Source organism: Fundulus heteroclitus, chromosome 3 (assembly GCF_011125445.2).
Source record: "Fundulus heteroclitus isolate FHET01 chromosome 3, MU-UCD_Fhet_4.1, whole genome shotgun sequence".
Lineage (NCBI taxonomy): Eukaryota > Metazoa > Chordata > Actinopteri > Cyprinodontiformes > Fundulidae > Fundulus > Fundulus heteroclitus.
In genome coordinates, this window is record NC_046363.1 from 27734687 (window position 1) to 27752062 (window position 17376).

The following is a 17376-nucleotide window of genomic DNA, read 5'->3' on the forward strand; positions in this document are numbered from 1 at the left end:
CACATTAGCGTTAGGTGAGCGCGTCTCAATGATTGGCATGTAGGACAACCAATAGACAAGATGCTACCTGGAACTGAAAGTCGAAAGAAGATTGTCCACAATACCTTCAAGGTTTCTATCTAAGGAAACCCATTAGATTGCATCGAGTCATTGACTTGCAGCATTCACTCCTCCTGAAAGAGCATGTAGCAGCAGTGGACAGACGCTTGACAGACAAGGTCCTCCTTTTTAAAAGTTTATAGCATTGAAAGCTTACTTCATTTAGTCTCTATATCGGTAAATGACATTATACACATACAAGGGTTTAGTTCAAGGTTTAGTTTGCAGCTCAGAATAATCAACACAATAAATAACATTTCTGTTTTAAAAAATCTATATTTTATAAAGAAAGTTTTTTTTTTAAAGAATAACTGATTTAATTAAATTTATATTAGATGTCATGCTGATTCCTCTGTGGAGGTGAGTTTTATTTTTCTCCTAAGCTTGAGGCAAAGTAGTTGCTCCTTCGGTTTAAACTACTGTGTCATTACAAACATTAGCTATCAAGCTTTGTCGATGTTACTGAGGCTCCAAGGATATTCAAGAAGAACAAGAATATTTAATTCACTTTGTGATCATCCATATTTAATTTAACATAATACAGGACAACTGAAATAAATAAAGGATTAGTTCCTTCCTCGTTCGTTGCTTGATCATAGAAACGAGCTGTTTGCCAACATCACGCAGATCAAATACAGCAGAAACAGACAGAAAATCTATTAAGACTTTAATTTTTGTTGTTTCTCTTAAATACATTTTGCACAGAAATTGTCTTTTTTTTACAACATAAATAAAAGCAAACTTTTCACAATAAGTCAATCATAGCAGCAACTGGCAAACCGGATCACAGTTACCTAAAACAGCCCAATTTCCCCGGTTGAAATTTCTCACATTTTAAAGTAGAAATATTCAACCAGTTAGACGTTCACAGAGGTTTCACAGGAATCTCTGCACTTCTTTTTTTTCTTCTTTTTTTTTTTTTTTTTTTGGAAATAAATTAAGAAAAACCAGAGCATCAGCCCTTAAGCAGTGGAAGTCACAGGAGGCAGCATTTTACTCTCCCGCCTATCAGTTTTCCTTTTTTTTTTTCTTTTTTTTTTCTTGCAGCAGGCAACATTTATTGATTGCTATGATTATCATAGCCATCCATCCACATTTAACTGCATTTTTTTCCCGTGTCGTCTCCATAGTGAAAGTTGCACTAGAGCTACTTCATCATAAAGCTGTAGCTGTGTGCTGAAGGTTTGCCAATGTACAGATTATCTTATTTTGATGCACTGTCTGTTATTTATTATCTGAAAGAGGAAACAAACAGTGGAAATACTGCAGAGAAACATCATGATCTGAAAATACAATGGAAGGCAGCTTTAAAAGGTCCGTTTGCTTTAAAGAAATCACATTGCAAATGACATTTTCCTTTAAGGAGAAGGAGCCCAACAGAATATTAAGTGATCCCACAGAACGGGTGGCCAAATGATTAAAAGGATTCAGTCCAAACTTTCCAATATGATAGATGGGACACGTAGCCAATTAAAATCACAGTATAATGTTCTGTAGATGGGATCCTTTATCTGAATTACATTAGCGAGGTACAGAAAGGTTAATGCTCGCTGACCTCCATCAGACTTTGGTTCATTTATATAATTTTGTTCAGCAGGGTTGAAAATGGACATCAGTAGCTGAAAGTTTACATGCAAACAAATGACAAGCAAAACTTCGCAGGACCAATGGATTGTGTAGCCTCCAATATACAAACATTATTACAGCATATCAGCAAGAAAATTGCTTATTCTGTATGGGTTGGACCAGGGATATATGACATTTAATTCATGTGTCTCTTTTTGCTTTCAGAACTCCCTTAAATCTTCATTGCATAAATTTAACAAGGTGTTGGAAACATTTCTTAGAGATTTTGGTCTTTATTGATACAACTGCATCATGCAGATGCAGCAGGTTTGTAGGTTGTATGTCCATCATGTGAATCTCCCTTTCCACCACTTCCAAAAGGTGCTCTGTTTATTGGCCTGAGGTCTGGTGACTGTGGAGGCCATTGGAGTACTGTGAATTCATCGGAAAGTTAGAGAAACTAGGAAGATTTGCGGTTTGTGACACGGTGCATTTTCCTATTGGAAGTAAGCATCAGAAGAAGATGGGCACACTGTGGTCATAAAGCAGTGGACATAGTCGGCAGCAATACTGAGGTAGGCCGTGGTGTTTAAATGATGCTCAGGTGGGCGGCCATATCACCCGCACCGTTACACCACTACCAACAGGCTGATCTGCTGACACAAGGCACAATAGACCCAAGCTTTCACCTTGTTTACATCAGATTCTGACCCACACATCTGAATCTCACAGGTGTGAGATTCAAACTTGTCAGACCAGGCAACGACTCTTTAAATCTGTTGCTGTCCAGCTTTGGGTACGTGTGTGCGAGTTGTAGCCTCAGTTTCCTGTTCTTAGCTGACAGGAGAGGCACTTGATGTGGACCTCGGCTGCAGTAGCCCACCTGCTCCAGCGTTTGATGGGCTGTAAGTTCAGAGATGGTGTTCTGCCCACGCTGGTCGTAACGAGTGGTATTTTTAGCCACTGAACCAATCTCCCATACCTGGCTCCAAGCAGCAACGCTTATGTCAAAAAGGCAGGAAAATCAGCAGTTTCTAAATCCTCCAGAACACCGGCCTTGAACCAACAACCATTTCATGTCAAAAGTCATTTAGAGCCCTTTCTTTCCGATTCTGATGCTTGGTTGTGACAACATGGCACCTAGTTGCCTAAAAGCATTGAGTTGCTCCCATGTGATTTATTGAGTCTCTACCTGTGTTAGCAAGCGATTAAAACTATGCACCTAATAAAGCGGTCAGGGGTTGCATTTGGTGTTTTGTATCTTGTTTATATACAACGGTCATTTAAATAATGCATGTTTTGAGGAATTAATATTCAGTAATTGAACAGGTGTTGCCACGGTGTTTGATAAGTTGTACTAAAACTGGAATAAATTATGACAGGGGTGGGCACCTGGCAGGAGGCAAAGGCTATTGGAGGTTAATCAGGGAACACAATGACCACCTGTTTTTGCTATGCGATGCTAAAAAAAAAAAACTAAAAAAAAAAAAACTCTTACTCGGCCGATTGGTGCATTTGTGTAAAGACTTTTCTCTTGGTCGTGGTTTCCTGATTGCTCTCCTGTAGAGTCATGGCTTCAGAAAGGTAATGTGGCTTTTTTTCTGATGATTGGCGCGTGAGCCCCAACACCCGTGACGATGAAGAAGGTGAGGACACTGAAATCCCAAGAGGTTTTTCTGCATCCTGCTTCATCTCAAAGACCCTTTAACGGGAAGTAAACAATTGACTAAAAATTAATTTGGCATTGCTTGTAAGTAAACACGGAGCATTTTTATACATTTATGCAGACATACACTTATGTGCAGAGTTACTCGTTTAAGAAAAGCAATGAAAGCATACATACCTTACACAGATATCAAGGTGTATTCACAAAGCGAGCGCACTTTTCCCTGCCAGGGTTTTTCTCCCTCCTCATGCCGACTGTGCGTCTGGCATCGAGGTTAAGGTCTGGAGACGCACACAAGCTGTGTGCTCAGTCTGGCTTTCACATACTCTGAATGGGCTTTATGAATGGCTGCGACTCAAAGACTGAGTCAACACCAGGGTGCCGCACTCAACCCAATTCGACAACGGGTTCTGGAGAAAAGTCAAAAAAACCGACTCTCTCCCAGCACAGCCGGGGACCGTGTTCAACTTAATATGCTGACAGGTTTTCTTTTGCTGCTTGAGCCAAAGTGCTTTTGAACACCCCTCTGCAGTGTCTCTGTGTTCAAAGGGTGCATGGCTACGTCTCTGTTTTTGCTCTCACAGTCCTATCGGAGCAGTGTCTGACTGGTCGGCTGCAGTGAAGTTGGCTCCCGACGTTGCGTGGAACCAGCGACTCCAGCAGCGGATCAGTCGTGGAACGTACACATTTTGTGCAATTCATTACAGTCAGAAAGCTCTAGTTAGCTACTATACATACAAAAGAGTTACAAGCATACAATGCCTTGCAAAAGTATTCACACCCCTACAGTTCGTTAGCATGTTGCCAAGTCTCAATCACAACCTTAAATGCATTTCATTAGGATTTTTTACGAGTTGGACCAACATAATGTAATGATAATTGTGATGTGGAAGGAAAACGATACAAGGTTTTCAACTTTTTTTGCTAAATAATCTCAATGATGTCACATTAATTTGTATTCAGCCCCCCTTACTCTAGTATCCCTAAATAAAATCCAATGCAAACCTTTCACATGTCACCTAATTATTGAACAGTCAACCTGAGTGTACTTTCATTTCAATATAAATCCAGCTGTTCTGTGAAGGCCTCAGAGGTTTGTTGGGGAACATTAGGGAAAGAAACAGCATCATAAAGACCAAGGAAAAAAGTACAAATAGTACGGCATGACCGTTGATACCATGATCACCTACCAAGGCATGGCCAGCCACCTAAACTACCTGGCTGGGCAAGGGAAGCATAAATCAGAGAAACAGCCAAGAGAACAATATAAACCCTTCAAGGAACTGCAGAGATTCACAAAACAGGTGAGAGAATCTGTTCAAATGAGTTCTGTACTCAACAAATCTTACATTGTGGAGAAGTAGCAAGAAGAAAGCCAATGCTGAAAGAAACCCAGTCTGTCTTCGTCTTCTCTCTCTGACCGCTTCCACAGTCTTCTAAAATGTTAAGTAAAAAAGGCCACTACTATAAGAAAAAAAAATTAAAATAAATAAATCCTGTTTCCAAAGGCCATGGGTGACAATCAGCAAACATGTGGAAGAAGGTGCTTTGGGTCAGATGAAACCGAAACAGGACTTTGTGCCCCTTTCCTGTCTCATGTTGTTTTACTCTCTGAATTCTGAATCTATTACTGACAGATTCTCTGACCACCGTGTACCGAATCCAAGCTGCCCAAGCGTGCAGGCTGAGGAGGCACTGTCAGGAGTCGCTCACATCCTTTTAGATACCCTGAACAGACGAATTCCTGGAGGAGCATTCATTCTGAATCAAACCCCTCATACCGATCACGAAAAGGTTAGTGGCATTCGTTTTGAGTCCTTTCAGATTACCTCACTCTCTAACAGCTGGGAACCTGTCTTCTCCCCTTACAGAGTTCCCGGTTCGTGCTCCTGCAGACGTTGCCTGACTCCCACCAGCTTCAGATTCGAATAAACCTTGTCAACCATGCTCTGTGTCTGGCTGAATTTTCCTGTCCTTTGTCTGGTTCATTTACAGATCAAAGCACATCCGTTTGTTAGAATAGTCTAGTCAAGGTCTAGGCCTAAATCCAACTGAAAATCTATGGCAAGAATTGAAAGTTAAAGCTTGCATTGTTCTTTCAGTCTAACAGAGCTTTGTTGGTTGAAAAGAATGTGCAAAAAAAATCAGTTTCCACATATGGAAAGCTGGTAAAGACCTGCCGCTGTAACTGCAGCAAAGAGTGGTCCTCTCACTTTTCTCAGATTTTTAGACCTAAAATATTTTTTGAAAACCATGAATCCTTTCACTTCACAACTGCCCAACACTTTTTGCTGATCTATCACCATCCTGACGAAGTAGGATTTAGATTTGTGGTTGGAAACTTCACGAAATGAGGAAAAGTTCAAGGGGAATGAATACTTTTTCAAGGCACCACTTGTGCACACACTTCTGAATCTTCACCATTGCTCTATCAACAGATCCAGCACTCTATTCACATTGAGATCTGAATCCAGACTAAAATCGGACTCAACAAAGGGAGGTTTCGGTGGGGTGACAGGATGGAGGCCTGAAGTGAGGGTTTCGAGCCAGTCGGCGGCATCAAACGGTGTGGGAGCCCGTCGTTTCCGTGACTTTCTGGTTGAACGCATGGGGGAGGCGCAGATCGGGAGAGGTGGAGGAGCAGGGACAACCTGGCTTGGGTTTATCACTGCAGGAGATGGAGGGAGCTCCAGTAGGAGAGAGGAACAAAGAGGCGATGGCAGGAAGTTGTCATCTTGCTGCTGAAAAGGCGGAGGCTGTTCTGTTTGAGGGGCAGGGGAACGGTCAGGAACAGAGTGTGCAGCAGATTTATGATCAGGGGCCGCAAGGGAGCCTGGAGGCAGAGTAGTAAAAAGGATTAGACAGGGAGAAATACAGTGTGATTAGGTATTTATTTCTAGTTCAATCTTCAGGACTCACCATCACAAATGATGGGCTCATCTAGAATATCATCAATGGACTGCCGAGGGTCCATCTGTTGCAAAGAGAAAGGAAAGATGCTTCACTGCTGAGCTCACGGATCTCTCAGTGACTTCCTTTTCTTTTCTTTTTTTTTTCTTTAGGCCAACCTGGGCTTTCTGAATCGCCTCCTGTAGCTCTTCCTCCAAGCTGCGAACACTAGGTGAGGTCTGAGCGGGACTTGCCGTAATCTGCAGTGGCAGCTCAAAGTCATGGCCAATCAAATCACACGGCTAGCAGCAAAATCACATGATTGGACAAGACAGTATAAATCAGTTGACAGGTGAGGATGAGTGCTCATTCACATGAGGACATCGACAAATGATTTAGAGCATACCTTGGAAAATGATTACATTTAACGTTACAGTGCCTTGCAAAAGTATTCAGACCTCTTGTATTTTTTGGGGGATTTTTTTCATTTGCAGCAACAAATTTAAGTGTATTTTCACTGGGTGTTTATATGGCAGACCGGGGTGCCTAAGTCCCATCTTCAGAAGCCACTATCCTGCATCTTTCATATGCATAAGCAGTAATAAATGTTGCTCCAGTACCTGTATCAAATGGCTGAATCAGCATGTAATTTTGCTCAGCGTAAGCCATTCATTTGATTCAGGTGTGTTCACTGCAAAAATAGAGCTAAAAAGAAGACATTTTTTCTTGAAATTTAAGTATTCTATTTGCCAATGGAATAAGATTTTTGCACTTAAAATAGGAACAATTCATCTCCTTCTGTCACATCTTTCCTAATTATCTTATTTTAGGGGTAGAAATACTCATTCCATTGGCAAATAATCTTATTTACCTGCTCAAATCAAGGGCAAATACATTCTTTTCAAGAAAATTTTACTTATTTTAATTCTCTTTTTGCAGTGTTGAAGAAGGGATGGATGCAGGAGAGTCGCTCTCGGGGGCTGGTTGAAAAATTTGCCCAGCTGACCTGCCCATCCCAGCAGCTCCTCCAGAGTTACCACGGGCCCTTTTGGCTACTTAAATAATTAATGCTCACCTCACACTTTACACATTTAAAAAAAAAAATTTTATTCAAACACCACGTATGATTTCCCTTCCACTTAACATGTGTGCACCCCTTGTTGTGTTGGTCTGTCATATAAAGTCCCATTAGAACACACTGAAAGTTAGTGTAGCTAAAATGGGAAAATGTCTAGGCATATAATTACTTTTGCAATATTATCTGTATTTTTTAAGTCCCGTGTAATTACCTGCGCAAACAACACTTCTGTTTGTGCGTTCAGTTCTGCCTTCCTTTTTAAGCATCCTGGATCTTGTTGCAGGAACGGATGAAGGGATCCCTCCCCGGACTGCTTGATGAGAAGTCAGATTTATGGAGCAGCGTCACTAATACACCACGAGCTTTCCAAATCTTCTTCGGCAACATGCTCAAGCTTATCTGTCCTCACCTCAGTACCAGCTTGCACGTAGCAGTCACTGGGCCTGCTCCTCTTCCTCTCCCTCTTCTCTAGCTTCACACTCAGCTCTAGCTGCTCTTGCTGCTCCTGCTGCTCGCTCTCGGTTCTCCAGGGAGTCCCGCACTGTAGGGGTGAGGAGGACGACATGGGCAAACTGGGACTTGGAGTTCCTGAGGCGGTGCTGGTGGGATCCAGGAACACAGTGCCGCTGAGGCCGCACTGTTTGCCTGCCAAACTGACTGATGCAGCATTTGAGAACGCTTTCGGGACAGTGTTCAGAGTCCCATTTGGATTTCTGTTGGGGCCGTCATTGAGTATCCCGTTAGGCATCCCCCCCTCTTGGATGTACAGCTGTTGGTTTGGGCTGTTGCCGGGTGAGTTCAGTCCGAAACCGGGGCTGGAGCCAGGGCTCTGACCGGGTGGCAGCGGGGCAGAGGGAATGAGGGGCTCCAGGCTGGTGCCCAGCTTACAAAGAGGGGCAGGGGTGGGGCAGGCATGCTGAAGCTGGAAGGGACGAAGGCGCTGTAACAAGGCCGGCTTAGTTCCAGAGACGGGGAGGCCACGCTTGCGCAGCTGTTGCCTCAACTCCGACACCTGAGGAAGCGGTGGACGCGAAGAGTTAAATCAGAGGTTTAATGGTTTCTTTCTAACTTCTAAGAATGTTTAATGCACTAATATATTATTTACCGTTAAATCAACAAGATTTGCAGGAAGAAGCTCTGGTTTGGATGCAGGAGTTGTGTCTGCCGCTGTTTGATTTGTTGGGGCGGGAACAGGTTGGAGACTGAGCGGTGCGCCTCCACAAGACGTCACTAGATCATTGTGATCTCCACTGGAGGATTGACAGAAGTATTAACTACGTTAAAATGTCTGGATCACTAATGGGGATATCTTCATTGCTGTGCTCCAATGGGTGCTGGTCATTTCACCTCTTTGACAATTCATGCCTTTGTAATTGTGATCACTGCATGCACTAAGAAGTCTTGAAAAGTCTGGAGAACTATGAAATTTGCCCAACCCTAAAGGAATAAAATGACAGATGCATCTTTAATTTATACATATTATCTTTGAACTGACATATCTCAACTTGGGTTTCTTTCAGCCTTATCGAATGATTTAGTGTTACTTAATGGACAACCCAAACATTGCACATTGACCTTTTTAACTGTTTTTTTGTTACTGTTGTTTTAAAAGCTGTGTCAAACAAACCATTGAACCCTCTCACTTTTTTATGTTCAAAATTCTGATTTATAGCATATTAAACCACACTTTGTAAAAAAAAAAAAAAAAAGATTAGAAAAATGTATTTAAATGTGTGGTAATTTTGTTTAAATTTGAGTGTTAAAATGGAAAAAATGTGGGAACCTCGTCGCTCCCTGACTTTATGGGTTCGTAATGTAACTCTTTGCAGCAGGATGCTTCCAACCATGCATAAATTTGGACCCGCCAGGAGATATACCTGCTTTGACAACCCATGATTTAATGTAAGCATCCACTCATCGTCTGCGGTAAGGAAAATCGGTTACATGACCAAAAAACAATATTTCTGTCAGCAGGAGGTCAGTTAGAGTAATATTAGTTTAGTCAGGGGTCACATTTTATGAGTCAACCGCTCCGAACAGAGATCAGAACCTGAATAAATGGGAAGTCGGTGTATTATAACCTTTTCAGAAAATTTAAATCATACAAAGGATCTGAAATATGACTGTTTGTCCCCATAATTCACAAAAACATTTAACCACAATAAAGAATAAACTGATTACCAGACCTGAATTGGTTTGTTTACGGGTACAAATGGGGAAGTAGGTGTGAAATTCAAGGGCATAGGTACCAGATGGTTATACGACTGGGTAAAAGGGTGAATTGACCTGACACCTTGTGAATATTGTTTGCATACCTCGGCACAACCTGCTGTTGAGGTTGTAGTCGCTGCTGCTGTTGCTGTTGACTCTGCAGGATTTGAAGCTGGAGGAAGACTTGCTGTTGTTTCAGCAGGTGGGAGTAGGCGGGGTCTAAAGGCTGGGTAGGGGCAGGGCTGCTCTGTTTAGCTCCTCCCGCTGGAAAAATGTCGGGGTGAAAAGCTTAATTTGGCTAAATGAAGGACTCTTTTTCAATAAATGGAGACAAGTAGAGCACAAAATGAGTACCTCCGGTCCCAGACGCTCCCTTCTGGTCTGGAGGAATGTACTGATGATACTTGAGTTTCTTCATCTTGGGTTTGATGTCCCGCGGTTTCCGTGGGCGGGTAAGGTGATTGAAGTTTAGGGAAGGGGGCAAAGACGAGGTGCAGATCGGACTGGGAGGCCGAGCTGTCTGCAAATGCACAAATTGACACACACCTCTTTAAGCTGTAACACTTCTGTGGTCCGAATGAATACTTAATAGAACAGTTTGATGGGAAATGTCAGCTCATTGTGCAATGTTTGACATCTTTGGCCCGTGTTCAGGTTACGTTCTTTACAGTTGTGTGTAAATGCCTCACAGATCACCTGATGACACTGTGCACTGCCTCTGACATACACCCCTAGGCTTTATGCAGGAATATGTTAACCTACATGGAAAACACTGTGCTCCCCCAGAAGTACAAATTGACAGTAATGAATGCAGACCAGCTTACAGCAGAGCTTTGCTTTTGTTTTGTTTTTTGTTTAAAATAGAGGATTGACCATCCTGTTAGGTTAAAGACCTCCACAGGGCTTTTCTGTCTCCTTTGTGGTACACCTGCTGTGAACACCACCGGCAGAAGATATGCATGAATAAATGATAACTACTCAAACCTACCTCTGGTATTCCTTTTTTGTGTTTTTTATTCTAATTTTATCTTCAAGATTTATATAAAAAAAAAAGTATGTACAAAAAACAGATGAAACAACTAAAACCAGACTGGATGATAAAGTATTAACCTCTGATTACCTTTGGCAGCAGGGGTGTAGTCTGAGAGGTCAGAAACATCCCATTTGGTCTTCCAGTTGGTGCCATGGAGTTTGATTCACACAGCGTCATGCTCACAGGTTGTCGGACACCTGTGGTTGCTGGATGCAATGCCAAACCAGACTGAAAGCATAAAGATTTACATGTTTCAATGGAAAGAAATTAGATGCGTTTAGAAAAATATTACGCTTCCTGGTATGTGTTTAACTTACAACACACTCCTGTTTTGTATATTATTGTGTATTGTGGCCAAAGGTGAGAGACCCGTTTTCTGTGGTCATCTACATGTTGCACTCCCCTCTTACTCTTCTATTGGTAACTAATGGAGGTAATGTTTGGAATGTTTTAAAGAAAAATGTGAAGCTTCTCCAAAAAGCACATACTCTCAGTTTCACCTATTTTTTATGTAATTGTAGGCCTACAATGATTAGGACTTAACATGCTTTATGGGATGTGCAGATTGTGCTCTTCTTGCATTTAAAATGTTACTAGAATGCATTGCCAGTAAACAAAGAACAAAATCTACTGGGTGCAGCATAAAGTCCTAGAATAGAATACTAATATACAACATAAAAGCTGCAATGACTATTGTAATGGTAAAATATTCATAGCAAGCTAATTTTCAATGTTGTTGTTTTTTAACACTGATTACTAACAGCTGATTTATTATACAAACATTTGGAAACAATGGCAAATATTAAATACATCCGAACCCTGCAAACCAGACTTTACAATGGCTACTCTGAGAATTTTAGATATGTTAACTTGGAACATATTACATGTTGCGGTGCAAGTGCAGCTTCTACCACTTTGTTTCCAAGTATATGCCTGGAAAATCTTTGTTTTAAGTGGTTCAAACCCAGTACCTTCTTCCTACACCGTTCTGATAAGTGCAATCACCCGTTCCCACCCGTTGGTGGGAAACGGAGAGTTAAGAGTTGAAAGTGAGGGATGAGGGGTCAAATGATAATGTCTGCTTTTTAACCATGTTTGATGACCTCCTGACAATCTCGGGATGAATGTCCAATGGTCTATATGCAGTTTATGATAAATCATTTTAGCTCAGTTTATCAAAATGTTGGTTGGACTGCAGTCAGTTGGAGCCACTTCAAGCATTCAGCATGCCGAGATGAGTGATATTTTTCATCAGCGCAGACAGAGTGTTTGCATGTGGACGTGTCAGATTAAATGTTGCTTAAGTGTTGAGTCGTTGCCGTGACATTTGAGTAACATTTGAATACATTGTATTGTAGTTAACCTTATGTGAGGCATACGGTGTCTCAAAGTTGGGATGCTAATGCAACAAAGTTTTTAACCGTAACATCTGTGGCAGTCTGGCTTAGCTGCCGATACGATTACTAATGCAGATGCATTGGAGTTTTATTTATTTAAAGTTGCTCATTGTCATACGCTGGAAAGCGAGGCAGATACACAAGTGTCTGACAGGGGTGTACACCAGACAGCACAGTGTTAAAAACCTTTTGCTGTTTTCAATACCTGTGCATGGCTGGGACTGTTATTAAGGGTCAGGCCCACAGCTGAGCAGTCACTTAGTGGTTGGTCAACTGGGAGCCCCGGCAGTGAGGAAATAGATGGCGTTTGGAGAGCACCGTGTTGCTCTGAGTTTAAAGACGAGATGGAGGACGAGATGTCCTCTTCGAAGACATCAGTGGGGAACGAGGAAGGACCTGAGGAAATAACTGGTCAAAGGAAGCAAGATCAAAAAGTAAGCAAAGGGGACTGGGTGAAGACATTTTTTTTCTAAATATGTCGGTATGCGTCAGTGCATGTGGGTGAATATTTGTTTACCATTCTCCAGGGGCAACGTGTGCTCAAGGTGTTGCTCTGCAGCTGCTGGAGGTTGCTGGATCCTCTCAGTAAGGTGCTGTGAGGGGCGAGCCTTCCTCTGCCTCTGGGCCCCACATAGAGTCCTCTCTGCGGGTGCAAGACAGAAGGAGGAATGATACAGATAAAGAGAGAACAGGACAGATGGGGGATCAGTGCAGTTAGAGAGAGAGGGGGGAGAGAGAGGAGATGGGAGAAAGGGAAGCAACAGGACTAGAGAACATATGTGATGTGAGTGTGCGGAACAGCTTCGCCACAGGCAGTGAGTCCCAGCTCAAACCAGCAGAGGCATCAGGAAATAGTAAACACTTTTCCCCACAGGGAAATATGTCGCCTTGGATGTGTGCACACACCGTCTCACTCAACGTTCGTTAAATGTCAGGAACAGAGCTTTTGAGGAACGCACATATTTTTTGAAACGCCTGATATTATAATAATAACACTTTTAAATCAAAGGGAAGGTTAGGGGGGTTGTGGAGATGAAGAAGATGAGAGTTTAGCTGATGAAGAGAGATTAGGGAGGGAGATGTCAGTAACAACTGGAAACGATGACTCCGATTGTCAGATTGGTGTGTTTATCATGCGCTGTCAGTCACTGATGCGTCGGCTTCTCGTAAAGCAGCATCACACTATGCAGCAGGGTTACAATTTAGTTTCACGGATAGTGAAGCACAGTGCACTGTGTGGCACACACACACACACACACACACACACTTTCTCAGCTACTGTACAGCAGATGTAGCACAGACAGGGAGACAGAGTACCAAGAGGGCAAATCTGTTGTTGTACACAAAGCTGAAGGCGTAGAGACAAAAGCAAGAAGCAGGCAGCAGCAGCCTCACCATCAGCTTGGCATTACCTTGTGCAGTTTCAGTGCTCAGACCACCAGGGGGCAACTTCTGAGTGGCACCGTCCTCAGTTGACGCTGCATCAGGAAACATATAGGTCAGTTCATTCAAATAAGCGCACATTTAAAACAGCTTTAATACACTGCTCTCTGCCTTCCCATCTGATATGAAAAGTTTGTTTCACATTGATACAGTTCATTTTTTTTACCATCTGAAATAAAATAAAAAATCTTGGGTCTTACTTTAAAGTGGTAATTGCATTGTCACACATACAGTCAACATGAGAGGTTTGTATGGCTTAAAGACATGTATATATATATATATATATATATATATATATATATATATATATATATATATATATATATATATATATATATATATATAAGAGAGAGAGAGAGAGAGAGAGAGAGATAGATAGATAGATAGATAGATAGATAGATAGATAGATAGATAGATAGATAGATAGATAGATAGATAGATAGATAGATAGATAGATAGATAGATAGATAGATAGATAGATAGATAGATAGCTAGATAGATAGATAGATAGATAGCTAGATAGATAGCTAGATAGATAGCTCTACCTTGTGGACCTTACTTGCGCTTCACTCTGTTTTTTCTCTGTTTTATGATTAGTGGAGGCAGATTTCCAACCCTGTGTATACAGAGAGAAAATGGGAAAGATGTGACAGAATGTAAAAAAGAGAAGAAAATGCTTTTCTTCATTATAGTTTTATGTTTACATAGGTCACAAGCTGTTTGTGGGAATTAAATCTGCAAAACCTTTAGATTTCCACTCATCCCTGCAAGTTACAGCATGAAGCTTCACAGTGATGCCTGAAGCGAAGTGCACAGCGTGATGGATATATATTGGCCTTTTTTTTTTATTTCAACACTTCTAAATACATTGAGATACTAAATGTTTCAGACATTTTAAAGAGAGGTGGCTGAAAAATGTTTGGCCATTTGTGCATTGAATTTAATTGTTTACATTTCAATCTATTAAATCTGTACTTTTGAATAAAGGTAACAATTATGTCTGAGACTTGTTCATTTGCTTCTTTCATTTAAAGAAAACCACCCAAAACACTTTATTTTTTATTGTATAAAATCTGGATACAGATAGTCTTGCCAACTTTTCATTGAATATTGACTCATGTTGTTATTTTTTCAATCTCCACTGGAGATAGTTATCTACCAATCTGTTTGGTCCTGCTCCAAGGCTTTATTCTGACACATAGCACCGTTTACATTTACTGCTACTTATGGTAAAAAAAAAAACCTCTATTATGTTATTAATCTTCTATTGCATTAGCATAATCTTACACTGAAAATTTTGTTTATTTAGTGGAGAAAGCATCACAAAATAATTGTGTTTTTTTTTCTAATGCCACACAAATTGGCACCCCTAAAAGTGTGTAAAAACAAAAACATGAGTAGCATTTTCTTCATTTATACTTTTTTGTTTTTTGAGTTGATCAGAGCGTCTAGCAACATTTTATCAGTATTCCCTGACTTCCTGTTTCCTTGGTATATGAGTATGACTTTGAATATAGGCCAATTTCTCTTAACCAAAGATAAGACAGAATGACATTCAAGTAAGTTAGATGTGTGTTGCTTTTCCTGTCAGTAAATGACTGCAAGAACTTAGCTGATCCCCTGAACTTGCTCATATCTACAGTAAGAGTAAAAATGTAAAAGTTTTAACAGAACCAGAAATGTTCCAAACGAGGCTGAATGAATTGTCTCCTCCAATTGCACACAGTGAGCAAGAAGAAAGCGGTTAACAATGTCTGAAGCTCACCTACAGGGAGCTACAGCTCAATTTGGAAACCTGGGGTTACAACAACATTGGCCACTATCTACAAAGTTTTTTTGGAGCCTTACCAGGAAACAAAGTAACTTTTCTGCTGTACCTTCAGAAGTGTAAATGTGTAGCGTTTGCTAAATGCAACTGGGACATTTAGCAGCACCATGTTGTGTGTTGAGATGAAACTAAGACTGAGCTTTTTGGTAACAAACCCTCAGGTGAGCTGGTGTTAAAAAAAAATGATGTACATGTAGAAAATCTGTTTAGTACAGTGGAGAATATGTGGTAATGTGGGCCTGTTTCTCTTTCAAATGTCCTGAGAGCCATCTGTGTCTCAATCTTTCAGTGTGAGATTCTACTGCTGCAGTGAAAGACGAACAGTGAAATAATTGCAATTACAATAATTTCTGCGTTATTGTTTCTAATCAATTTCCTTGTCCCGTGAAAAGGGTGATAGATTAAAACATATTTCTCAAAGTTTTACCATTTTCACAAAAGGTCAAAATCAAAACGTGAATGAGATATGTGTCGTCTTTTACTTAAAGGAGGTGCCTCTGCCATGGTTAATAAAAAATGCAGCTTGTAGTGAGAGTAGAACGCTCAATCAAAGGTTAATAATACAAGCTAACCTGGGTCTGCATTGATTTCACTCAGCCTTCGGTTCTGAATCCTCAGCTGCAGGACTGAAACAAAAACAGATGATGAGCTGTGCTGAAAGAAATAAAGGTCTGGAAGCAGAAATTCAGCCAAAGAAAAGCAGAAGGTACGAGGGAATCAATCTCAGGCGGTTTACGAACACTTCAATAATGCATCCTTGTAAATCATTTAGCCCGCGTCTTTGCTGTGCTTGTAGCTAGAGTATATATTCTTTAATGGTTATCACATAAACACACACACACACAAACGGGCGAAGCAGAGTAGAGCTGTGCCTGTGGTACACTTTGGTGCATACTGAGACCTGAGAGACCTGAAAAAGCAGGTGGGGGTAGTACAGCAGGGAGGGGGAGTAGGTTTCTATTTATCCTTCTGTAAATCTATTTCTGCTGGTCCCATCCCCCCTTCAGCTGTCCCGCTCACTTCACAAGCCTCCAATACATCCTGTCCTGCTCGCGTCATGTTCGTTTGTGCTGCTAACCGCAGTCTTCCTGGATTCCCGTCTCTCAGTATGAAAGTGTAGGAATCAAGAATTAAGTTGCTGTCTTAAACAACTTTTTTTTGGCTCAGACCCTGTGCACCCTTCAGCAATCCATTAATTAGGGGATTGTTTTTCAGTTTCTGTTCACACGTCTATGTAACGAGGCTTTAAGTATTCATCTCTGTGCACGGGTAGAAACTCTGAAAACAGTGTAATTTCCCTGCCGTGCCAATAGTAGGCAGTATGTTCTTTGAGACTCAACAACAGGCGAGCGCGTGAAAGCACTCTCTGCTTGAAAAGACGTCACTACTAAAGAAACTTTCAGAATGGCAGCCACTCAAGTACTTAAACAGAGATACAACGAGGTTTAACTGCTGCTTTAGGTGATTTTTGATGATAAAACCACAGCTTTGGTTTTAAATTGATTGGCAGCTGTTATACTATGAGCTCAGGGGCGGTTCTAGATGGGGGCCCACAGGGGCCAGCGCCCCTTTAGAACTGGTCCTGTACTAAAGACATGATATTAAATAATTTTCTTTTGACGATATATGCTGACAAAGATACCGTAACTGATTGGTCACTTGGACCAATTGTATTTTTTACTTTTTACAGTTTTACTCTAACAATAATTTTAAAATTAAGCTGTATCAAGTTTAGCTTCAGCCTTATTGAGATAGGATCAGGGGTCTGCAACCTGCAGTTCAAGAGCCGCAATCGGCTCTTTGGCTTACTTAATATATTAAACGATGAAATATTGACCTGTTTAGTTTTTTTCCCCAATCTTTTGTTCTGTGCCCCCATTAAAAAAACTCTGCACCCACCCTGGACCCCCTGTTAAATTTGGTGTAAAACTACCACTGACTGTACTCATGTGCATTAATTTCTACTGATTGCAGTCATACCCAAACTTTTGCAATCTTTGTTTTATTTGAAGCGTTTTAATCTTTGAGGACCTCCAGTAATTGGATGATCAAACTATTAATTTCTAAATATACTCCCCAGCTCTCAAATAACAGGTTAAAGTTAAAATGAATGATTTATTTAAATTAATCGTCCTGTTATGACGTTTAGCTTTAATCTCAGGCAAA

General features: G+C 41.1%; 1 protein-coding gene across 1 annotated transcript; it reads right to left on the reverse strand.

The window, feature by feature from the left end:
• Positions 1 to 597: 597 nt before the first annotated feature.
• Positions 598 to 13420, reverse strand: LOC118562587 (myocardin-like). The gene is made up of 12 exons (XM_036135034.1): positions 13352 to 13420; positions 12457 to 12582; positions 12145 to 12347; positions 10630 to 10770; positions 9864 to 10029; positions 9614 to 9773; positions 8404 to 8548; positions 7708 to 8310; positions 7510 to 7608; positions 6400 to 6522; positions 6251 to 6305; positions 598 to 6164 (listed from the first exon to the last, which is right to left on the reverse strand). Exons 4-12 carry the CDS (start codon positions 10717 to 10719, stop codon positions 5749 to 5751), a joined length of 1857 nt encoding a protein of 618 aa, XP_035990927.1. The 5' UTR covers positions 10720 to 10770; positions 12145 to 12347; positions 12457 to 12582; positions 13352 to 13420; the 3' UTR covers positions 598 to 5748.
• Between the last annotated feature and the right edge of the window lie 3956 nt (positions 13421 to 17376).

Coding starts and splice junctions, on each gene's coding strand:
- LOC118562587 (XM_036135034.1), bottom strand. CDS start 10,719: ATGACGCTGTGTGAATCAAACTCCATGGCACCAACTGGAAGACCAAAT. Junction 6,523..7,509: donor CAGAAGTGTTGTTTGCGCAG/GTAATTACACGG, acceptor TTTTGCTGCTAG/CCGTGTGATTTGATTGGCCA. Junction 6,165..6,250: donor TGAGCCCATCATTTGTGATG/GTGAGTCCTGAA, acceptor CTCTGCCTCCAG/GCTCCCTTGCGGCCCCTGAT.